General features: G+C 38.9%; 1 protein-coding gene across 1 annotated transcript in view; it reads left to right on the plus strand.

Moving 5' to 3' along the window:
• The window catches only part of CTNNA3 (catenin alpha 3), a 711,430-nt gene that overhangs the window by 55,006 nt on the left and 631,048 nt on the right, over positions 1-25,376 (plus strand). The window contains exon 5 of the mRNA XM_026714519.2: positions 8,761-8,880. Coding sequence (XP_026570304.2) covers positions 8,761-8,880 — 120 coding nt within the window. The remainder of the gene's footprint in view (positions 1-8,760; positions 8,881-25,376) is intronic.

A 25,376-nucleotide genomic window follows, 5' to 3' on the forward strand; every position in this document is an offset into this window, starting at 1 on the left:
GTTGCATTTGCATTGGTCTAGGTAAAGGAGGAGCCATTGGTACAGGATTAGTCCAGTAAAAACACCCTGGCATTTCAGAATCCTGCGTGTTTGAAACTACTTGGCCCAAATTGTCCATGTCTGATCCCACTTGGGAAAGAATTGAATGATTTGTGTGATCCTCTTTGGGAGAACTTAATTGCAGTGACTTCACTTGTTCTTTTGAGTTCTTTTCTAATTGCTTTACCATGCGTTATGTAGTCTACGTTCAGCCTGTTCATCAGCTTTGGTTTTCCTGTTAGCTCTGGCCTTGGCCCTGATTTTGTCAGCTGCCTCCTGTCCTGATCCTTTGGTTTTACAGGTTCTTTTACCCCTACTTTTCTGTTGATTGGAAGCAATCTGATGTGAAGACAGTGTGTTGGAAGATTCCTCCATAATGTCTATAAATGACTGTAATAGTATTCTGACTATATCAAATAAAAATAGAAATGATTAATTGTAATGTGTCTTATTAAATTCTTTAAGAAAGTCTTTTTCTGAGGCTTTGACCTTCAGGACAGAGTTTCACCAATTTCAAGACAATTAAATAGCTCTATAACCAGAATCTTTCAAGGTTAACTGTCTATAAGCAGTATAGCTCTAGTCGTGAGGCACACAAGGGTAAAAAGGCTGAGGAAAAATACCTCTTGTCTTTTTTCTGAGGCTTTGCCCCTCAGGACAGAATTCCGCCAATTTCAAGACAATTAAATAGCCCAATAGCCAGAATTTTTCAAGGTTAACTGTCTATGAGAGGTATAGATTGGGTCATGAGGCACACTAGAGCTGCTAGAAAATGGCTGCTATCTACAAAATGGCGCTTCCGCCAATTTTAAACTGTCACCTTGTTGATTTTACCTGCTGGAACCTTGTTGCGGCTAACACAGCAGCTCTGCTTAAACAGTGCTCCCTTATTTGGGCAGGCTGTCTGACAGGCTTTACGATGAGGAAACCTTCCCATTTCGATCTGCGCGGTCTCTCCCTCAGCTGTTTGGCGTGATGGCGGTCGGCTAAGCTGGATCGAAGGTGCCGTCTGTGCTCTGGCTGTTTAGCTCTTCTTAAACGGGCAGGCTGCCCAGCCCTTAAAAACCTCTGCGGTGTGGCTTTCTTTTTAAAGCTGATAGGCAAATTAAATGAGGCTTGTGCTTACAATAAGCAGTGAGGCTTATTGAGAAGCCGGTGTTGCTATTAGTCCCTTCTGTTGTGTGGGTAATCCAAAATAAAAAATCTAAATAAAATACTGCCAACACCCCTCTATCTATAAAGTGTAGAGGAGCAATATAGCAGATGTCTATCTCTGCCGAGACTGAATAGAAGAACTGGAGATGGTGGCCCAGAAGGGGTTTATCTTAGTTTTTCTATTCAATCTATAGCCGAACCGAGTTGAATACATCCCATGCATGGATCCTGTCGAAACCAATTCTGGAGAATAGGTAGGCTTCCAGATCATCCTTTGACGCTGAATGTGAATTAAAAGCCCCCTTAAGCTGCCCACTGCTTTACCTCACCTCATCTCACCCTCCCCAGATTTGGCTAGGATGCTACTTATACAAGGGAGATGAAAGTTTAAGTCAGATAATGAATACCCTCTTTGATATGGGAGAATCTTGTCGGGATGGTATTTCTTTACAGGACATAGTTAGGAGAGATAGGAAATATTTCTTTGCTTGCCTTCAAATGGTGCCTCTCCTAAAATAGCAGATAGCAAATCCATCATGGACAGCAGGGCTGATAAAAAAATGCCAAGATAGCAGCTACAACAGTGCGGTCAAAGCTTATCTCCGTGATAATCCTAGCTCTTACCCTTTGGTGTACACAATGGCAGGAGAATGGAGGTGGAAAGTATACCACCAGGTGATCCCTCCTGCAGAGCTCTGATTGCATTGTCAGAGCTGCCATCTTTTTAAAAAACTATACCTGCCATGGACATGTTAATCCTTGTATAGCAATTGTAAGCCGGGGATTGTGGGATAGTGATTAAGGTACTGGCCTAGAAACCAGAAGACTGAGTTCGAGTCTCATCTTAGTCATGAAAGCTGATTGGGTGACTTTGGGCCAGTCATTCTCTCTCGGTCCAACCCACCTTACATTATTGTGGGGAAAATAGGAGGAAGGAGTATTTGGTATATTTGCTACCTCCAGTTACTTATAAAGTTAATAAAGGCAGGACAAAAATGTAATAAATAATAAAATTGCATGAATTAATATGCAGGTTTTGACAGTTCATCAGAGCATTGGCAGAAAGCAGAGCAGATTACCTGAGACCTAGCTGTCTCTTGAATGAGGACACTGTACTGTGCTTATGCAGATATGGCAAGAACAGCATGCACTAAAAGTGGAAAAATATTTTGCTAGAACAATATTCCTGAAGGTGTGATTTGAGGAGTCCTGGGGATCCCCCAAGACCCTCTCAACTGTTTATAAAATCAAATTTATTTGCCAGCCTATGTTGAAAAATAATGCAATATTAAAATCCCATCACACAATTGTGAGAAGGGGTAGTAGCAGCAAATGCATCCATTTTAATTTTTAATGCAGCAGATATCTATAAATATAATCCATATAAACAAAAGCTCTTTTGGGGTCCTCCATAATTTTCAAAAGTAGGGAGGGAGAAATAAATTTAAGAAGCACTATGCCATAAAACCAAATATTTATTTTGAAGCTTATTTTTTTGTTAGATGAAAATAACAATGATTAAAGATGAATCCTGTTTTTCAGCTTATATGAGTCTTCTTTACAGTAGCCTTCCCACTGTGGAGGCTTGTTAGATCTTTGGATCTCAGCCCTCATAATTCTCCACTCAGCCTGACTATTGAGGACACCCTGGAGTGTCTTGCCTGGGGAGGCATACATTGCATTCATTCTTTACGGTTTTTCCTAGAGGTCAAGGCCCTTCTTCATTTTCCCCTGATAGCAGTCCAAATGCTGAGGATAGAATTAAATTGGGGCTTTGTAGTCCTACCCTAGCATTTTAAGCCTACTGTTTCTCAGCTGGTTTATATAGAGGTGTTTGGTCATTTTCGTATTTACAAAGGAGTATTGAAAAGTTGATTGGAATAAGAGGTATTAAATGGCCCAAATTCATTCATGTGCATTTTGAAATTAGTCTGCAGAACCCTGGCTACTGAACTTTTTCCCATTCAATTAACAAGAATGAACTTCTGAACACCAAACGTATCAAAAGGAATCCTTTATTGGGATGAGACAATTCATGAAGGAGTTCAAAGCAGCGTCTGAGGTCCCTCAGGCATACAGGGATAGATAAGGGAGTTTAGAAACCCCCCGCTTAGCTTGATGTGTATTTAGTGAAACAAAAGCCAGTATTTTAACCCCCTTCTATAGAAACGATCTTTTCACAGTTTCCCAGGGCATACCTAATTCCCCCCACTTTTCAGAATGAACTTTTCCAGAGGTTCCCAGGACACATCTCACTGTGGAATTTTTATGGTCTTCTCATCTCCTGGCTGTGCCTCTCAGAGGTGATAGGTTCAGGCCATCTGGGTTTCCTCCCTCCATTGTATCATGTGTAGGTTATACAAATTCGATATAAGATTAAATATATTCAGGTTACATCAAGAAAGGATTTCTTTATCAGTCTCCGCCCCACCCCTTTTCTTCTTGCACTGAAGAAATGATAGATACACGGATCTGACACTTAGGTCTTGAACTATATCAGGCATCTATATCCTTGGTAACTTTAAGGCTTGTGGATTTCAACTCCTAGAATTTCCCAGCCAGCATGGCTGACTGGGGAATTCTGGGAATTGGTCCAGAAATCTTAAAGTTGCCAAGTTTGGAGACTGCTGAATTACATAATGTTTGCATTCTTATAATAGGCTGGACCCAAATACAACACGAACACTTTACTCCCCACTTAATCCGAAATGTTGGACTACACACAAATTCCAGTTCCTTCTCTCTAAGGATTTACCTTGCTGTACATATTATGATAAAACTTTCTTGCCTTGAAAAGCTAAAAAGGCCATTTGGGACTCAAATACTTATATTCATTTAGAAAATTTTGAATGTCAATATACAATCAAGGGCAGAGACAATTCTACCATGGCTGATGGATAAAACTTTGGAAAATGCACACTTCACTCTATTCCTACAGATGACAATGGCAGGATAACTATGACCAAGGGCGGAAAGGCTCAGTATCATCTGCAAAGGAAGAATGTTTGGTAAAGTTGATGGAGATGACCGAGATGGCAAAACTGATGGCTTTGATTAAAGAAAAGATATTAACTCTCTCGCTAATTGGAAGCCCCTTTTGGAATTTTTTGTGAGACAGAAAAAAAGTGAAATTATGATATAGAATAAATAGAATTCTTTATTGCCCAAGGAATTTGTCTTGGTGCAAATGCTCTCAGTGTACATAAAAGAAAGATACATTCGTCAAGAGTCAAGAATCATAAGGTACGATACTTAATAATAGTCATAGAGTACAATAAGCAATCAAATCATACTAGGAAACAGTCAATATAAATCGTAAGAATACAAGCGACAAAGTTACAGTCATACAGTCATACAAGTGGGAGGGGATGGCTGATAAGGAGATGAGAAGATTAATAGTAATAGTAGTGCAGACTTTGTAAATAGTTCAACAGTGTTGAGGGAATTATTTAGCAGAGTGATGGCATTCGGGAAAAAACTATCCTTGTGTCTAGTTGTTCTGGTGTGCAGTGCTCTATAGCGTCGTTTTGAGGGAAAGAGTTGAAACAGTTTATGTCTGGGATGTGAGGAGTCTGTAAATATTTTCACAGCCCTCTTTTTGACTCCTGCAGGTTACAGGTCCTCAATTGAAGGCAGGTGGGTAGTAATTGTTTTTTCTGCAGTCCTAATTATCCTCTGAAGTCTGTGTCTGTCCTGTTGGATTGCAGAACCAAACCAGACAGTTATAGAGGTGCAGATGATAGATGATATATGAGTTTGGGCACGTAATATTAATAGGTTATATTTTGAAAATGGATGTTATGTTATATAACCATGGAGCAACAGTTGAAAGTAAAATTTATTTATATGTGCTATAAGTTGGAAGTTATTCCTTTTAATGTAACACTGCTTCTATTTTTTTTTATTTTACTGCATTTCTATCAATTATTTTTCTCTTTACTTTTTTCTTTTCTATTCTCTTTTTAAATAAGTAGTTTTTGTTAGTTTTTAATCTTTCTACTTTAAAATTTAATTCAATTATTATTTAAAAAAACAACCCTTTGCTGCCTATAGCCACCTGTTGCATTTGAAACATCTGAGAAGTAACAGTTTATGTTCTGCCAGCTGGTATTATATCATGTGGAGAAATTCTGGAATTTGTGTTTTGAATGTTGCCAATCCAACAGGTGGACGAAAATAAAAAGAAAGCTAAAGCAAAGAAAAGCACCACACTAAGATTAACCTGAAAAACAATCTATATTTGTTATTGATAGTCAGTTCTGGCATAATGTGCTATAATAAAAGAGATTATGGAGTTATTCAGAGAGGAGGGATCCAAGTGAAAACATTTCAATAAATTAGGTCCTCCCTTAAAATAGGTGTTCATTGCTAATGTTGGTTTCGGCAATATTCATGGCTGTCATGTGGTTGAAGATTTGCATATTATTTACTTTGGTATCAATAAAATTGACTGCGTGTACAGTTTTGCTCTCTTAGGTAAGCATGAGTTGATGATCCAAGTGCATTGCGTTGCTGCTGGTGCTTGAATGGAAAAATAGTGTCAACCTTTTAAACTAAGTATGAGCCTGACCAAGAACACTCATAGGCAAGTCAAAAAAGTCATGATGGTGGCTGAAACCACATAGATGAAATACATAGGTTATATAAAAAAGGGACATGTCTTCATTGGTGGTATTCAAATTTTTTTACTACCGGTTCTATGGACATGGCTTGGTGGGTGTGGCAGGGGAAGGATTCTGCAAAATCTCCAGTCAGAACTGGTATTTGTTGGTTCTCAGAACTACTCAAAATTTCCACTACCGATTCTCCAGAACTGGTCAGAACCTGCTGAATACCACCTCTGCTTCATTTGCCTGGTCACTGCCACTGTAATGTATTAGCATACTCACCCGTGATTGGTTGGTCTGTGGCAGGGGGAAATCTGACGAGCTGTCACTGGCCAGAACCCATGAGCAGACTGACTGTAAAAAGGCTGCTTCAGACTTCCGGTTTGAGCTTCTTCGGCGACAGACCGAAATCTCGTCTCTGCAAGGCTTTGATCCGTGCTCGCCGCTGGAGTGCCCCGAGCCAGCTGGTTTTGGGGCTAAGCCACCCCGTAGAGGTGGTGAAGAAGGGGGAGACTGCCTATAGGGTTGAGGAGAGCTGTATCTCTCCTCCCCAGCTGGACATTATTCCTTTTCCCAAAGGCGGTTATAGCGGTGGTCAGAAATGGCCACCACAAAGAACTTGACCGGAAAAGAATGTGCAGGAGGAAGATAACAAGAGACAGTTTTGGTTGACTGGGTTAAACAGCAAATAAGGTACTCTGGAATTGAAACTATTAAAAAAAATAATAACATTGTTCCCTAAGAAGATTTTTAAGCTGCGAAGGAAAGAGAAAAGGGAAAAGATTTTTTTTTCTCCTTTTCCTATACTGACAGCTAAGAGACTTAAGCAAGAAATTGGAAAAAAATCCACTTTGACATTGACAGGCATTTAACGCTTGAAAATAAAAAGTCAAAGGGATAATAAAGATTTCTGGATAATCAAAAGCTTTTGAAAACAGGAAAGGAGAGAAAAAGAATAAAAGGACAGGATCTGGAAGGGAGGAGACTGCCTGGAATTAAAAAGAACTTACAGCAAAATCTCAACAAGACTTCCAAAAGATACATTTTAACTGAAATATCGCAACAAAAACCCCAGGAAGAGAAAGTGGAAAAAGAAATAAGAAGAAATAACTTGGGACTTTTTGGATTACTTGATGATTTCTGGATTTTAAGTTATTGTATTTGAATGACTAAAATCAATTGGGTGGTTGTTTAAAACTGTTCAAAATGGCTCCACTTTTTGAAGAACTGAAAATGGAACTTAAAAAGTACAAAGATGCACAAGAAGGGAGAAGTTTGGCTTCGTATTTCAGTTTTTAGAAATGGAGATTTGGAATTATGAGAAACAACAAGAAATGCCTGCAGAACAAGAGGATTGTGACAAAGAAGAAAGCCATCTTTAATGAACAAGTAATCTTAGGTGGGGAAAAAAAGGGAAAGGGGGAAAGAGAATGGAAAGTTTAAGATTAGGAAAAACAACTCTTAAAAAAATAGAGTGAAAAATAAGTATAAAATCAGAAAGCAACAGAAGAGGGAAATGCAGGAGAGAATTAGAAGTAGAGAGACAAGGGGGTAAAAAGGGGAGGGAGAAGATGAGAGGGAAGAAAGAAAGGAAAAGAAGTTATAAAGGACAGAAACAAAATATAGAGAAACAGGGCCTATTTAGAGGTAATGGGTGAAAATTCAATGGAAAAAAGGGATTCTGCAAAGGTACATAAGATAGTATTGTTATATTAGAAACAGAAATAATTTTAGAAAATATGAAACAATGTATGATTTAAATGTTTGATAAAATAGCTATCATAATTCAGTGGAATGCTTGTCAATAAATAAATGTAACAAAATGAATATTTAATGATTTACAAAACATATGTGAAGAGAAATAAGGGAAAAATTAATTATGATTATATGTGTCTTTAAGGAAGTATGATATTTAATTGAAAAGAAGTGTTAAAGATGTTAAGATTTTAATGATTATTAATAATAGAACTGAATTGGAATGGAATGAGGGTTTATAGTTACATATATTTATAATCTTTTTTTTAAAAGAATATAGTATGTATTATAAGAATGTACCAAGCAGAATTCAATTGGAAGTTATGTATTATGTATTATATTGAAGGTCTGAACAGCTCAGAGACCAACTAGCGACTGAGCTGTGCAGGTCCAGTCACACCCACAAAAGCCCCGCCTACCTACGTTGATTATGTACAGTTAATGAGGACAGGATTGGGTGAACTGGACCAGGTGGGCAGGGGTGTTATGTATTAGCATACTCAACTGTGATTGGTTGGTCTGTGATGGTGGAAAATCCAATGAGCCATCACTGGCCAGAAGCCGCAAGTAGCCCAACTGTAAAAGGGCTGCCACGCTTTTTCCTCATTCAGTTCTAATGAGAAATAAATGTAGTAGTAGACTGAGCAGATTCCTGCAGTGTCTCATTACCCACGATCTAACAGCCATCATCTTGACTTTTTAAAAATCCCTGTGGACATCTCAGAGCCTTGCTCAAGGTCCTGTAAAGCAGAGGTCTGGAGAATTCTGGGAGTTGAAGTCCACAAGTCTTAAAGTTGCCAAGTTTGGAGACCTCTGCACAAGAAAAATGTGGAAGGAGTTTCCACTGTTTGTTCAGCTGCTTTTGCTGATAGAAGGAGCCAAAATGGAGTGATTGGGTGATATCTACACAGTCTTTCATGTTAGGGCAGAATTTTGGCTACCTGTGACATGCACACGAGGCTCTTGATATGCAAATTTGGAGAAAGACAGGTTTTGAGTTTTGTAAAACAATTTAGCACTCTAGCAGTGACTTTGATGACAAAAGAAGGTGGCTTTGGGAAGTATATTTTCCTCCTAATAATATAACTCAGAGGTAACAAGGTGCTAATTCAAATGCAGTGCAAAAGAACTGATTTTAGGGGATTTGTTCCTAGACAAACTCAGATGTTCTCCCCCCCACCCCTTATTTCTTATATGGCTGCAGGTACAGAGAATGCTTATGTCTCTTCGAAATGTATCCAGTAAATCAGAACTGCAGAAAACATATCAACATCTTCAGAAGGAACTGAAGAAGCTGGACCATTTGGCATTTAAGCGACAACAGGTAAGAAATATTAATAAGATCACCCATCTCGGTTTCTTTTTCAAGTGGGTCTTCTTTGAAATGATGTGCAAAAGGCAGCAGTCAGAAAAGAAATGAGTGAAAGGTCGTGATTTAAGGCTCAGTTTGGAAACAGCTCCTGTACTGGCTTTTATCACAACAACTGTTTTTCAATGAATCTTTGTGTGCTGCCGAATCGTATCCAATAGTATCTTGGCTGAGATTTTAAGTTAAGGCTATGCAAAATAAATGGATTAATCTTATTTTGATATAAATAGCCAGCTAATTTCTACACCGTTCTGATTGGTAACCTTTTTAGTAATAAGAAACCAAACAAGTATTTTAAATGTTCAGTAATTTTGACTACATTTACTTTAAAATATTTCCATTTAGTGGCTACACCCCATGGACTTTTTATTTTAGAGAAAATCCTTAATTGCAAAAAGAGTTTCCTAACTCAATGTTCAGTATTATTTCTGGTTTAAATTTTTAAATAAGTTATCACTAAAGTGTTTGCTTTGTATTCACTCTCCATTCAGTTACAGAGCTTTTTCTGGGGGTTGTTTTAATTATATGGAATGAGTCATTTTAATGAACCCATTTTTTTCAGTGTTTTTCAAACTGGATTTCCAATCTCACATGGAGGTCTTAAGGTCTAACTGAGAGCCAGTTTGTCTGGTAATTAAGGTCCCATGCTAGAAATCAGAATACTGTGAGGTCTACTCCTGCCTTAGGCCCAAAGCCAGGGGTATGATCTTGGATAGGTCAATATCCCTTAGCTCTAGGAAGCAAGCAATGGCAAACTATTTCTGAAATATTGACCAGAAAATTGCAAAGATTTGTTCAGGCACACACCAGGAGTCAACACTTGACTTGAAGGTGTGTGTGCCCATGGTGTGTGTGTGTGTGCATGGATATTTTGAAAACGCCACCTTGCATATCGTGATAGGCAGTTGGTTGACAAGGCTGATGAGAAGAGTAATGGAAAAAGGATGAGGGAACTAATTCAGTTTTGCAATAAATAAATTACACTCTAGTGTTGCCAAATCTGAATTCATATTCTTAGTAATCAATGCAGATCTAGAACATGGAGTAAAGAAGAGCTATACTATTGTATAAGAGGCACATGCCTCTTATAAAAAGAATATGTTAAGAATAATGTTACAAATATTACAAAGGGTACAAGTTCAATGTTTTAGACCAGTTTTTTTAAAAAAATATTTATTAGCTAGAATTATAAGGTTACCAACTCAAACAATGTAATCATAAAGAATGATGAAGGCTATTGTTCAATATCTCTGAAAGATAGCAATTTGGGAAGACTATTTTAGAAGAATAGTTATAAATATATCTTCATAATATGATACTGCTATAGAAATTCATTTTGCTGTTCTCATCTAATCCGTTTCACAGTTTATATAAAGTGCATGTTTTGAAAGCTGCATGGTTTTTCATCACATTTTATGAAAATGTTAGTGATTATGTGAAAACCCAGAAGATGATTAATATAGTACAAAGAAAAATAAGGGGGGGGGGGAAGAGATTTTACAAGTACATAATAAATTAATGGCATATGGTTGCTGCGATAGACTTTAAATTGTGCTTACTACTAGAACAAAGGAGCATTTTGTGAAACTGCTGTTTCCTCACAATCTATAATTAGAGTTTGGAAATATGACTTGATATCATTGCTGTAAGAGATAATAAGGCAAGGACTGGTAAAACCAGTGTTTTAAAAATAAGCTTTGCAAGGATATTATTTGAATCTTCAAGAGTTAAACAAGATTCTGTGTTAGTCCCACAAAGAATTATAACAAGAATTATATTTCCTCACTAATTTGATTGGAAAGAGGCATTTCTAAGATGTTTCATTCTCTGCTGTAAATATGGTTGAACAATCCATGTTCAAATATCCCATTCTCATATCCGTGCCCTCAATTAATTATATAAACCCATTGGATTTAGGTAGCACAATATGTAACAGGTAGTGGCTGTCAATTAGAACATGTTCGTTATTTTACTGATCAGAGTGTCAGAACAGGTTACAGGTTTATTTTAAGCTGTGTTTAATTTGAGTGGATACACCTGATGTATCATATATTTTTCTTTTCATTAATTTAAAAATGGCCACTAGGTGGCAATGTTTTCACAATTATCTCTCCTTTCTACTGCAAAGCTAAATTATAGCGGTGAAGTCCAATATTAAGGGCATATTTTATTGTTAAAAATGTGATTCCTCAATTATCAACACAGAACGAAAAAGGAAAAAAAAGTTTATATCTACTTGTAATGGCAAGGGGTACTGATTACCTTCATCAGTCAAAAAAGCATCCACATGGAGCATCCCTAATAGGAACCTTTATTTAATCCAATAATGAATCAATATTAAAGCGGATTACTAAACGGGTGAATATATTGAGTGACCTGGCATCTTTAATTCAATGGCGTATGTTTTGGATGAAGAATGGATAGTTTCTGAAAAAAAGACAATATTGCATTTTTTTTTTTAAAAAGATAGGTATTTGGTGTGTCTGCCAGGCCAAAATTTGTGTATTCATTTTGCAGAAATGGATTGTTAGCCATACTAAATACATTATGATATTTTGATCAACAGCTAGTTACTAAATTCCTTGAGGACAGAGGACTTTTTACCCGCAAATTAACTTCTGATAATATTGTGTTGCTTGACAAACACCCCAAGACTTCATACATTTCCAATGTCTGATACTGTACAAGAGAGAAAATGTCCATTACTCTGAAGTACCATTAGTGTAACATGCAATCAGTTTAGCACTGGAAATTTGTTTGTGTAATTGTACCCCTACAGCTCAAATGAGTTTCCTGAACTACTTCTCCTTTCAACATTACAAGATTCACTAATGGTCAAAAAATTGTTTGGTAGCTCTTCCCCAGGGCTATCCCAAAGTTGATGTGACTATATAGTCTCTGGGATGATGAAATTTATTTATTTATTTTTTAAATTGTTATGCTGCCCACCTCACTCTTCAAAGTGATTCTTGGCTTTTGCAATCTTTCTGTTGGGCTCAGACGATACTAGAAATCAGGTTAGATGCATTCATAATTGGGGTGAATTTAATGCATATTGTTGCTTATCTCGCTCGACTAAAAGGATTTGTTGATAAAGAACTGCTGAATTCAATATAAGATCCTGAAATTAGGCTTAGTACTTCTGGGGTACTCAGATGCCGAGCTGTGGCGAAATATTCTTGTAGCTAATAACAAACTTGCACACATTTCTTTGAACTCTAGTGTGATAACCTACATTTATTTCAGCATGAAGCAGAAAACACCATATATAGAACAAGAATGCTAATTTAGTTGAAGACATTGCATTGAAATACTCTTCAGCTGCTGGCATCTTAAATGGTAAATCACTATAAATACTAAAACAATCGAGCAAATTGCAAGAAAATATTTCACTGAGCTCCAGGTGCATGTTCTATCTCCATTTATATTTATGTACATATATACATGCACACCTTCACCCTCACACATACACATTTCACCGTGCTTTCTTCAAGAATTGAATGTGGCTTGAAAGAGCCTTCATTTTTACTCATTAAAACTGCGGATACCAAATGTTTGGTGTCTGCCAAACAGTTTTAGTAACTAGGAGCAGCCATTATCCAATCTGTCAAGCATTTGGAATTTTCACTGAGAACCAGTCAAGCTAACAAACCTTGGATTAATCTAAGAAGCTCATTTGTGCAATCATTAAAAGTTGGTTAAACATTTTGCACATGTTGAAAGCTATTTCAAGACATTTAAAATTTCTATTGTACAATTTACGCATCAGTCTGGCTTCGAAAGGGAAATATGTGACTTTGAACATACGTGGTTGAGTTGGATTAGGGATATTTGCAAGGGATTGGTCAAAATAATAGTGCGCGCACACGCAAACACACACACACACACACACACACACACACACACACAGAGTTTGGGTTAGGGAATAGGCAACATTAAGAAGGGTGAACTGGGCTGGGGAATTCTGGGAGTTGAAGTCCATCTGAGGGTGAGAAACACTGACATAACAGATAACGTATAATCAGAGTTGGAAGGGACTTTATAGGTCATCTAGTCCAACCCCCCCGCCCAAGCAGGAGACCCTACATCATTTCTGACAGATGGGAGTCCAATCTCTTTTTGAAAGTATCAAGGGATGGCGCTCCCACAACCGCCGAGGGCAAGCTGTTCCATTGGTTGATTGTTCTCACTGTCAGAAAGTTTCTCCTTATTTCCAGGTTGAATCTCTCCTTGCTCAGTTTCCATCCATTATTCCTTCTCTGGCCTTCGGGTGCTTTGGAAAAAAGCTTGACCCCTTCCTCTCTGTGGCAACCCCTCATATACTGGAACACTGCTATCCTGTTTCCCCTGATCCTTCTCTTCACTAGACTAGCCATGTCCTCTTCCTGTAACCGTTCTTCATATGTTTTGTCAACCTGGTTGCTCCTCTCTGTACTTTTTCTAGAGTCTCAAATTTTTTTTTTATAATGTGATGCATAATATGTACAATAGTCTCAACGTCTGTGTCTTGAGGTGTTCCCGAAACAGGATATTGTTCAATCTCTTTTCCATCACCTTTGAAGGTAAGGTAACTTATATTGGCACAGTGAATCCATCTTCTGTGTGAGGTAGAGAAGGTGTGATTGGTGAGATGGCATGAAAAATTTTTGGTGAAAGCACAGAGAGGATTTGTCATTTTCTAGATTTGTGCCGAATATTTTGCTTCACTTCAGGTATGTCTTTATGTAATCCGATCATAAAAAGAGCACCGGAGTAGAGCCCACCAACCACTCTTCCTTCCTTCCTTCCTTCCTTCCTGGTTCTCAGGAATTTACCCAAACTTTTTCAAAACTGAGCATGGTTAAAAAGGGGGTCTTGGCATTTTTGTTTTGTTTTGAATACTACCAGGATATTGTTTTGCAGCTTCGTACATTTAATTATTACATTACAGGAGTATTGTGCCCAATACTTGAGAAGTTGCTGATTTGATATTTCTGTGAAGGGGAAGAGTAGAAAAAGATGCCTAGTTAATTTTCCAATTATGTTGATGGCTATTACAACACTTGGAATAATTTATTTCTGGCATTTCATCATTGACAATATGAGGCGAAGGCATTAAGGCATCACAGCAAGACAAATTGGGAGCAGGGGAAGATGACCATGTCCTCTGAATGTAAAAGGATAAGCATTGCCTCGTGTCCAGGGTAGAACTTCTGTTTGGCAAAGACAGATCAATGATGCATGAATTAAATAGTAAGGGAACAGAATGCAGCTCTGCTTTGCGGTGGCCGTAAAGCCTGCCAGATTCCCATTATATCTATATTTAATGTGCGGAGGGGACACCGCTATCAACTAAAGGAGGTGACAATCTATAGCTTGCCAAGGGCCCAAAACTTGGCCATGCAGCCTTGCATGGGAGACACAGAAGCCCACAAAACCATGTGGCTGGCCGGCCAGCTGGCCTCATGAGAACTGCTCCGTCTGTATTAATAACTGTTAACACCTCTCCCTCCATCTTGGAATTTTCTACCTTTTGAAATTTTATACTGTTAGCTTTATAAATGTAAAACTTTTTAATCTTAAATTAACTCTGAATTTAATGTTAATTTTATTGATTATATTGTACCCACCCAGAGGCCCTCATTAAATGAGATGGACCAGTGGTGGGATTCAACTTTTTTTTACTAGTGGTTCTGTGGTTCTTGGTAGGGGTTGCTTGGTGGGTGTGGCAGGGGAAGGATACTGCAAAATCCCATTCCCTACCAACCCCACTAACCTGCTTTCCAGCTCCATTCTTCTGTGCAGGGCAACAAAAGAAGACCCAGCCAATCAGCTGGGACTCGAGAGGCAGAGAATAGATGGGGGCGGGGCCAGTCAGAGGTGGTATTTGCCAGTTCTCTGAACTACTCAAAATTTCTGCTTCTGGTTCTCCAGAATTGGTCAGAATCTGCTGAATACCACTTCTGAGATGGACAAATAAGAAATACAAAATATTAAGAAATAAATAGCTGATTTTCTGTATAAATAACTCAAGGTGGGAACAGACCTAATGTTCCTCATATTTTCTCCACAACCCTGTGAGATGGTTGGACTGAGAGTGAGTGACTGGCAAAGGTCACCCAGCTGGTTTTCATGGTTAAGGTGGAACTAGAACTCCCAGTTTCCTGGCTTCTAGCCTCGTGCTTTAACCATTATACCAAACAGGCTCCCCCTTGTTTTTCAGGGGGGTTGGAGTCTCAAGCCACAGACAGATTGATGAAGATACTATGATTTGTTTGGTTTTATTCCAATTTGATGTATGACCACAACTAGGGTGACTGGTAAACTATTGATTATGACTTTGATATTTGATTGAACCAGAAAAGTGTAGCCTATTCAAACATATCTTATGTGTGAATGGAATCTACCTGGTAATCGGTGGTAAGCAATATCATTCTTAATACTTGCTACTTCAGTGTTACCATTTAGTTTGTGGTTATGATTCAAGTTCTTCAAGTTGGCAGGACATCTTGGATGTGGCCATGGTACTTTGAGGTTCTCATTCATCCAGGTCATGATTGTCCGAAAGATGCTTGTACTTTAAAGGCAATTGGGCTTTCTGATTTTTAAGATGTTTCCCTTCTCATCCAAGAAACTTCTTCAGTTCATTTCTTCAGGTCTCTTCTTCAGATGAGAAGTAAATTATCTTAAAGAAAAATCAGAAAGACCAGTTGCCTTTAAAATACAAGCACCTTTGGGACAACCATGGTACACATTGAAAAGATAAATTTGCTTCTGCAAAATGGTAACATTTTGGCCTGAAAGCTGACATTAGAACATGTAAGCATTATTCTCCTTCATTTGACTGTTGAGAAAAGCTTTGATTTTGACTTCATAGCCTCGGGCTTACAATATGAAATAAAAGAGCTTATAATTTGTGTACAAAGGAAGATCTTTAATTGATAATGAATTATTTAAATAATGCTATTTTATGTCTATGGTGATACAGGTGAAACTTGAAAAATTAGAATATTGTGCAAAAGTTAATTTATTTCAGTAATGCAACTTAAAAGGTGAAACTAATATATGAGATAGACTCATTACATGCAAAGCAAGATAGTTCAAGCCGTGATTTGTCATAATTGTGATGATTATGCCTTACAGCTCATGATAACCCCAAATCCACATTCTCAGAAAATTAGAATATTACATGCAATCAATAAAACAAGGATTGTACATTGAACAATATCGGACCTCTGAAAAGTATAAGCATACATATATACTCAGTACTTGGTTTGGGCCCCTTTTGCAGCAATTGCTCCCTCAATGCGGGGTGGCGTGGAAGCTATTGGCCTGTGGCACTGCTAAGGTGTTGTGGAAGACCAGGATGCTTCAATAGCGGCCTTCAGCTCTTCTGCATTGTTCGGTCTCATGTTTCTCATCCTTCTCTTGGCAATGCCCCATAGATTCTCAGGTCAGGTCAGTTTGCTGGCCAATCAAACACAGTAATCCCACGGTCATTGAACCAGCTTTTGGTGCTTTTGGCAATGTGGGCAGGTACCAAGTTCTGCTGGAAAATGAAGTCAGCATCCCCATTGTTATGTCCGTGGAACTGGTGGGGGTTCCCAACCAGGTCCGCTGTTTGAGCGGGAGCACCAGCTGCTCCCATTGGTTGGCTCCGTTTGACAGTCAGCTATATAAGCCGGCTGTCGGGCAGAGCCAGCCCGTTGTCGCCCGCTAGTCTGCAAGTTAGCAAGCAGACGCGACAACCCTTTATTCCCCGCAATAAAGCCTTGTTAGTTGTACGCTCTGGTCTCATGCCTCTTCCTTACCATCGCTCCACAACACCCATAAAGCTCATCTGTGGAAGGAAGCATGAAGTGCTCCAAAATCTCCTGGTAGACGGCTATGTTGATCCTGGACTTAATGAAGCACAGTGGACCAACACCAGCAGATGATATGGCTCCCCAACTCAACACAGACTGTGGAAACTTCACACTGGACTTCAAGCATCTTGCAGTGTGTGCCTCTCTATTCTTCCTCCAAATGAGATGCAAAAGTTGCTCTCATCAGAAAAGAGGACTTTGGACCATGTTGTTTGTTGTTCAGGAGCAGCTTGACAAGAGGAATACGGCATTTGAAGCCCATGTCCAGGATCTGTCTGTGTGTGGTGGCTCTTGATGCACTGACTCCAGCCTCAGTCCACTCCTTGTGAAAGTCCCCAACACTTTTGAATGGCCTTTTCCTGACAATCCTCTCCAGGCTGCGGTCATCCCTGCTGCTTGTGCACCTTTTTCTTCCACACTTTTCCCTTCCACATAACTTTCTATTAATGTGCTTTGATACGGCACTTTGGGAACATCCAACTTCTTTTGCAATTACCTTTTGAGGCTTTCCCCCCTTATGGAGAGTGTCCATGATGGTTTTCTGCACAACTGTAAGGTCAACAGTCTTTCCCATGATTGTGATTACTACTGAACCTGACTGAAAGACCATTTAAAGGCCCAGGAACCCTTTGCAGGTGTTATGGCTTAATTAGCTAATTAGAGTGAGACACTTTGAGCCTAGAATATTGAACCTTTTCACAATATTCTAATTTTCTGAGATTGCGGATTTGGGGTTTTCATGAGCTGTAAGCCATACTCATCTCAATTATGACACATCACAGCTTGAACTATCTTGCTGTGCATGTAATGAGTCTATCTCATATATTAGGTTCACCTTTTAAGTTGCATTACTGAAATAAATGAACTTTTGCACAATATTCTAATTTTTTGAGTTTCACCTGTATGGTCACTGTGCAGATGAAAAAGCTTTTGTCAGGTAAAATTTGTCACTTCTGTGGGAATTTTAGATTAAAACATATTTAAGTATATAGTGATCAACAACACACTGAAAATGAAAAATAAAATGAAAGCAAACAAATGCTAAAAAGTCCAAAAACAAAAACTGCTGGAGGTACATAGTGCATTTCTATTTTAAATAAATAAATGATTTGACTTAGACACTGATTGATTTTAAATTAATTCAGGATAGCTCACAGCAGAGAGCTATAAAATGTTAAACATCCAAGTGAGTAATTTTATTTTGGACTTTTGAACTTACTTGACAACTGCCATCTAGCTGAAGGAAATTCTATTGGATGTACCCGTCTTTTTGTTTGGTTTGCTGGCTTTATGTTTGTTTTGTTGGATTTCCAAGGCATGTGAAGTTGATGCTCATTTACTTTAAGGGAAGTGGTTTAGAACAGATTTTACCCCTAACATGTATCTTTAAGAATTGTGCACAGAAGAAAGAGGCGGCGGCTTACAGACATGTGGTCCTTGTTAATGACCCTTCAAGCTTTTGACAGCACTGAACAAGCAGCAGTTATGACTAATCCCTCACATGGTATCTCTGTGATCATGTGATTGTGGCTTGAGGACCTTCCCTGCCAGCTCATCAAACGAGGGCAATGGGGAAGCCAGCAGGAAGTCACAAGTTGCAGTCATGTGAGGTCCTCACTTTATAATGGCAACTGGGACTTCCAGAGCTGGATTTTTTGACTTACAATCATGGTGCTTAACAATGTAGTTTCCAGACCCAATTAGGGGTAGTTAAGACTGACTATACTGTCCAACAGAGGGGTCTCATTGGGGTGTGTGTGTGTCAAAAAAAGACAGGATGGTAGATACTGACTGGAACTCTTTTCATATGGAATGAAAAAGTGGAGTTAGCCGGACACTTATATTTGAGCTGTCCCTTCTAAAATGATTTCCATTGCATTGTTTTGATGAAAGTACTAGGCAGATCACACAAACATTACATGTACTTTCTCTTATCTATTAGAACTCAGATATTAAAAAAATAGGTAAATGTTGCAGCAGTAATAATTTATAGTAAAATAGTTGTATTGGGTTCATTAAGTATTTTATTTAATGTTTAAAGTAACCAGCACATTTTAATAATGCATTTTGTTTTTATAATTTTATATTTATATTCCTAAAAAGACATTCTTAGATAAATTATTGATGGAATAAATCTGTTAAGAATTACTGTATTGATATAATTAAAAAAAAATTCCAATGTGGATTAAGATATGCTTAATCAAAGGATTCTTCAAGAGTGTTTGCTCCTAAGATTTCAGACAATGTTACTACCCACACTTCAAAATCCCATTTCTGCCTCAAGAAGTGTACTTCAGTTTTCCGATAGTTTGCTGTGGTATATCTGACAGCTAACAACAACAAAAACTGAATACATTTCTTACGTTGCAAATTTTGTCCTGGGGAGGGGGGAGATAAAGGTGGCTGTATAACAAATTAGTTTTTGAATTCCTTAAATACTCAACTGCGATAGATAAACAATGGATACTGTCACAAAAAATAATGTGATGTATACATTTGAATACAATCAGCACCACACGGACAATCTTAATTAATAAAATGCAATGGGCCGAAGCAATGATTGTTAATTAACCTCCTGAGGAGCCCTAAGTGCTCTCTGAGCTTGGTTGTTATCTCTCATTTCAACCCCGAGCTACAAATATTCTCCTCTATCAGTAAACTTCCTGTTGGCCTCCTAGGTTTACTGGGTATCTAATTGTCTTTCTGCAACAACTTGGTGTAATCTATAGGATTGAAAGCTAACTAAATGTGGAAATAGAATCAGGGCCGCTTTTGTTTTCATCCTCCTTCTATTGCTCTTCTTGACCCTTTCTCCAACCCTGGTTTGGTAAAGAGAATTGCACAAAGAAGACATGTCAGTTGAGGCCAGAGACCCCATCCCTCCCCCCAAAATATGGGTGTTAATGAGAGAAATGTGTTGCTACTCATTGTGCTTGAAAACTCAAAAGAAAAAAACCAAACATCACGACTCATGGCATTCCAAAGCATATCCCTACAACAAATGGGAAGCCCTGTTTTCCCCAGACTTTTTCCTTTGTAGCAGAACATGGGAACACAGTGTTTCCAGTCAGTCATGGAGGCTGTGCACCTATATCCTACACATTAACAAACGTGCTTTTAGTGGACCGCTGGAAGCCCAGGGGCCCCCGAAATTTGTCTGGTGTTCTCACAATCATGTTTCTTTCTGGCTTCAATAACCAGGAATTTTTGCTGCTTGCTTCTGAATGCTTTTCTCTCTTCCCTTTTTAATGGTTAATGAAGCTTCAATGTCCCCCGTGTCTGTTTCTTCCTCCTTCTCAGCTGTTCCCCTTTATGGAGACACGGTAACTGCTGTGGCCATCAACCCACCTGGCATCCCACCACTGACCATGCCATTGGGCATTTTGTCTGAGGAGCAAGTATCCATCCTCTTGAGTACTGACTTGGCTATGAATTCCGTTTTTCTGCACCAGAAATTGCACATGTTTACAGGTCCCAGAAGAGCACCATAAATAAGCCTTTGCTATGACCTCTGCTCTGTTTTCCACTATTTTTTTTTCATGTTTTATCACATATTTCTCTTGCTTCAGCCCTATGGGCTACTTCAAAGACTGAATTGGTTTGGTTATATCACTGTGATGGATTGTTTCACTTAAAACCTGCTGCACTTTGTCCTTGAATTTCTCAGTACTCTCTAGGTAAAGATGCTGTTGTAGGACTTCAACTTACTGAACTAAAACTGGTGTATGTTGGGGCCAACTTCCAGCCATTGTAACAATCTCACTCTTGCTATCAAAAAGCCACACCGAAAGGAGGAGGATCCAATCCAGTGTAGCCTGGTTCAAGATCTAAGAAACATCAGTGCTATTTCTTGTCCAGCCCAGCTCTTGTTCTGAGCTTCTTGCTTTACGTAACAACACTGGGAAGAAAATTGGGACATGGAACTTGAAAGCCTGCTAAGCACAATATTTTTCATATGCTTAATTTATAGTTTTGCCTTATATGGTTACATTTCATATTTTTGCACATGCAAAGGCATTTTTTTTCCCTCTACACAGTCTTTTTAAAGGCTAATTGGTCATTTCTCCATCCTAGAATAGCTTGGCATGTATGCTGATTTATTATCTTGGTATCTTTGTACATGACCTGCCCTCTTAAAAATAGTGCTTTATTTGTCTTTACAGTTTTGAGCAATTCCACTTCTTATGAAACCCCCAGGATCAATTAAAAAACTTTTAAAACATTCATCTACCCTAGACACGAAAACATCCAGTGAAATATCAAGCTATTCTTTATATTTGTTGTTGTTTTTTCCGTCTAAGAAACACACTAAATCACCTCAAACCTTCTGTAGCAATTTCCATTAAATGCAATGAGGAAGAATAGATCAGCTGCAAGCTCCCTTGGGCAAAATCCAGTCCACACCCTGGAACCCGGCACCCAGCTGCTTAGTGGATAAATAGGGCACTTTGTGAAGTGTGGCCTGCAGTCTTGATGAAATTGATTCCAGCCTTAAAAATAGAATAAAATATTCCTTTGTTTGGAATGATTGGGGTCATAAAAGGCTCAGAAGCTAGCTGTGAGTATGTTACTTATTATTTCTTAATGTTGTTTGCTATTAGCAAATAGTGAAGAAAAATTGATTAGAAGAAACCAGGGATCGGTGCTATCATGGCTAGCAATTTATTTCAAAGAACATTGCTGCGGTGATGGTACTGTATGCCTGGAGAAAATGTATACTATTTCTCTGAGGAGACGTCATTGTCAGATCTGTGTATCTGCCATTCTTCAATGGAAGAAGAAAGTGAAGGGGGGGAGGAGTTGGTACAAGTAATCCTTTTTGATGTAACCTGAATATCTTAAGTCTTGTATTAAATCTGTATAACTTGCACATGAAATGCAACTGGGGACTGGAGCCCAGATGCCTGGAAACTTGTCACCTCTTGGAGAGATAGCGAGAGGAGAAGGGGCCATAAAAATTCCAGCTCCGAAGGAAATTTCCTGGGAAACTTTTCTCAGCTATGTGCCCAGAAGAAAAAGGGGGAGGGGGAATTAACATGTTGCTTCTTTGTATTGATGAAATCCACATCAGAATAAGGGGAGGGGCTCTAACTCCCTTTATCTCTGCTGTATGCCTGGAGGCATATTAGACCCTGCTTTGACTAGTACCTGGATAACTTCTTTTTCACAATAAAGAATTCCTTTTGAAATACTCAGCTTTCAGAAGTTCATTCTTATCGTTTGAAGGGGAGAGAGTCTGGGCCTCACACTCATAAGCCAGCTACTGATTTTAAACAGTTAACCAAATACTTTTACTGTGTTTTCTTTTGAGATTATCAGGGTTCCTGTTTTTTTGTAGCCTCAGTGTCAGCATTCCTGCAAACCTCCATTCCAGTCAATAACTCCAAGACAGACATATCTCAAAGGCATCTTTATTTGGATTGTAAACTGGCATATCCGTGGAATACCGAATCTGAAAGTTTTCAGGCTTCCTTCAATATTCAAACTACAAATCCATCCCCCCGCCTTGAGCGTCATCACATCACATGGCCCAATCACGATCCGTCCTAAAGTCAGATTATTATTTCATTCTGCGCCATACTCAATGACCTTGAACTAACAAAAGAATTTTATTTTGTCTACTTAGAGCTACTCATTTGAAACCCCCCTTCTCTCACTTTCTCAGGCTTGTAGCAGCGTGGGAACATCGACTCTCAAAATGACTTCCAAAGCTGACACTCTAGAGCTCAGAGATCAGAGCATCATGCTTAGAACTATCTCCAAATGTGCTGTTAAATGTTTGTTGGAGTCTCTTTTATGTACAATTTTCTGAATTGTAGCAGTTGCTTGTTATGTATCTTGGTATAACTCAACAAGTCATTTAAGAAAAGCACCATCTTTTCAACATTTCCAGAACTGTAAAGGGCAAAAGCCATAACCTTGAGGAATAAGAAGATGATTGGCAACCAAAACAATGGTTAGGTAAAATAAATCTGAATTTGGGGCAGAATGTAATTTCAGAAAGCATCTCATGAAGATAATGTCAGGAGAGAGAGAAAGTGCATTCAGACTGGCAAAATTCTATTACCAAAATTTATAATGAAAGTATTACCTTGCAAGTTTTTGGCTTCTAGGTTTGGTCTACCTTGGAGGGCTGACAAGCATAAGCATGGAGGACCTGATATCTCTTCCTTCTCAGAAACAAGTGGGGGGAGATGCTCTTCCCTTCCTATTCAGGAAACCCCCAAATTGGAGGATTCTTCCCTTTTTTATTAGGAGTTACTGCTGTTGGAGGAGATGTCTTGGAGAACTACATTCTGGTTAGATATTTCTTACTCATCAAGAGCATCATATCACTTCTGCTTCCTATTCCTTCTTGGAAACTTCATGTCATGCCCCTGTTGGAATCTGATTCTGAGGGGGAGGTCGAGCAGCTGACAGGGAGTGGGAGTGTGGCTCCGGTGGCTGTGGAAGAAACTGGGGAAGGGCACAATCTGGCTGGGCATTCAGAGGAAAAACCAGGGCCACCCCCTCTTCATCCTAGGGCATGCAGGGAGGAATGGAGAAGGGAACAATGTGAGTTACATGGCTTATGGGGGAGGAAAGGGCCCTGATCCCCTTCATTAGCTGCAGCTGGGAAAACTGTTTAAAAAGGCAAACTATGCACAGCAAAGTTGCTGGAAGCAAAGAGTGCATTATCTTTGTTTGCCCTGTCTCATTAATTGCTGCAGTGTGGTTTGTGTTGGTTTTTATTTGTAATTTAGATATACTTTGGGTTCAGACTAAATTTCTTTCTCCCAAGACTGTTCTTGGGAAAGTTTTTTCTTCAGCCGATAATTGGACATTGGGGATCACGTTGGCGGTATTAAAGGGACATTACCTACTTTTGTGACTTTCTTGCTTTTGTGCCATGTCCTGGGTCATCACACTTTCTTAGCTGAATTTAGGATTGGATGTATTGTCAAGGGACAATATATTGTCGTCTCCTCCACCCAACTTCCTTTTATACACCCCTAGTTTCTTTTCATAATTTTTGGGTCAATACAGAGGTGGGATTCAGCTGGTTCACACTGGTTTCAGCAAACCAGTTAACTTTTTGCCCAGTTTGGAGAACCAGCTAATCTCATATCTGACTGATCCTGTCCATCCCACCCTCCCCTCCCAGGATCCCCCCACCATGTGGTCTGTTTGGTTTCCAGGGTGGTGCAGGAGGCCTTCCAGGCCCCAAACCCCTGCTCTAGGGTGAAGTGGGGATTTTGCATACTCATTACTGTGGGGTGAGTTAGGAATGGGTATTTTGCATTATGATTGCTCATAAGTAAGTAGGAACCAGTAAAAGAGGGATGATAAAAATCCCTATCTGTAGATCAGCGTTTTTCAGTCTTGGCAAGTTTAAGATTGGCAAACTTCATGCAGAATGGGAAATTCTGGGAATTGAAGTCCTAACATCAACCTATGGGAAGATAATAAAAACCCCTGGAAAAGATAATAAAAAAAACCAGCTCTGTGAACATCTAGAAACAAATGAAGTTATAACTAGAAGCCAGCATGGGTTTGTTTAAAAGAGATCATGTCAAACCAATCTTACTTCATTCTTTGACAAAGTGACTAAATTAGTAGACCAGCAAAATGATGTGGACATAATATACTTAGACTTCAGTAAAGCATTCAACTAAGTAGTCCACAATCTACTTCTTGGTAAGCTAGAAAAATGTGGGATAGATAGCATCACCACCAGATGGATTTGTAATGATCTGACCAACTGTACTCAATGACACCACATCTACATGGAGAGAAGTAAACAGTGAGGTATCACAAGGTTTTGCCTTAGGCCCAGTACTCTTCAATATCTTCATAAATGATTTAGATGAGGGAATAGAAGGGGAACTCATCACATCTGCAGATGACACTAAGCTGGCAGAAATAGCCAATGATCCAAAAAGATCTTGACAGACTTGAATAATGGGCCCCGTCCAACAAAATGAAATTTAATATGGAGAAAAGCAAGGTTAGGCAAAACCTCATTCAAAAACAGTAACTGTGAGAGAGACCTTGGAGTCTTAGTGGACGATCACTTAAACATGATCCAGCAGTGTGAGGCAGCAGCAAAAATAGCTAATACAATCCTTGGTTGTATAAACAGAAGCATAGACTCAAACTCACATGAAGTATTTAGTATCCTTTGTAAATCCTTAGTAAGACACAACTGGAATACTGCATCCAGTTTTGGTCATCACGTTATGAAAAAGATGTTGAGACTTTGGAAAAGGAGAGCAATTAAGATGATTAAAGGCCTAGAGCCAAAAAAATCTGAAGAACGGTTGCAGGATTTGGGTATAGCTATTCTAGAGAAAAGAAGGACTAGGGCTGACATGACAACAGTATTCCAATATTTGTGAGGCTGCCACAAAGAGGAAGGGGTCAACTTATTTTCCAAAGCACCAGAGGGCAAGACAAGAAACAATGGATGGAAACTAATTAAGGAGAGGAACAACCTGGAATTAAGGAGAAACGTCCTAACAGTGAGAACAATTAATCAATGGAATAGCTTGTCTTTAGAAGTTGAAGGCTGAAGAGAGAGAATACTTTATTTGGAAAGTGAGAGGGTTTAAATAGCGGACCTCGCCC

Source organism: Pseudonaja textilis, chromosome 4 (assembly GCF_049901715.1).
Source record: "Pseudonaja textilis isolate UNSWEBS1 chromosome 4, rPseTex1.2, whole genome shotgun sequence".
NCBI classification, from domain to species: Eukaryota; Metazoa; Chordata; class Lepidosauria; order Squamata; family Elapidae; genus Pseudonaja; species Pseudonaja textilis.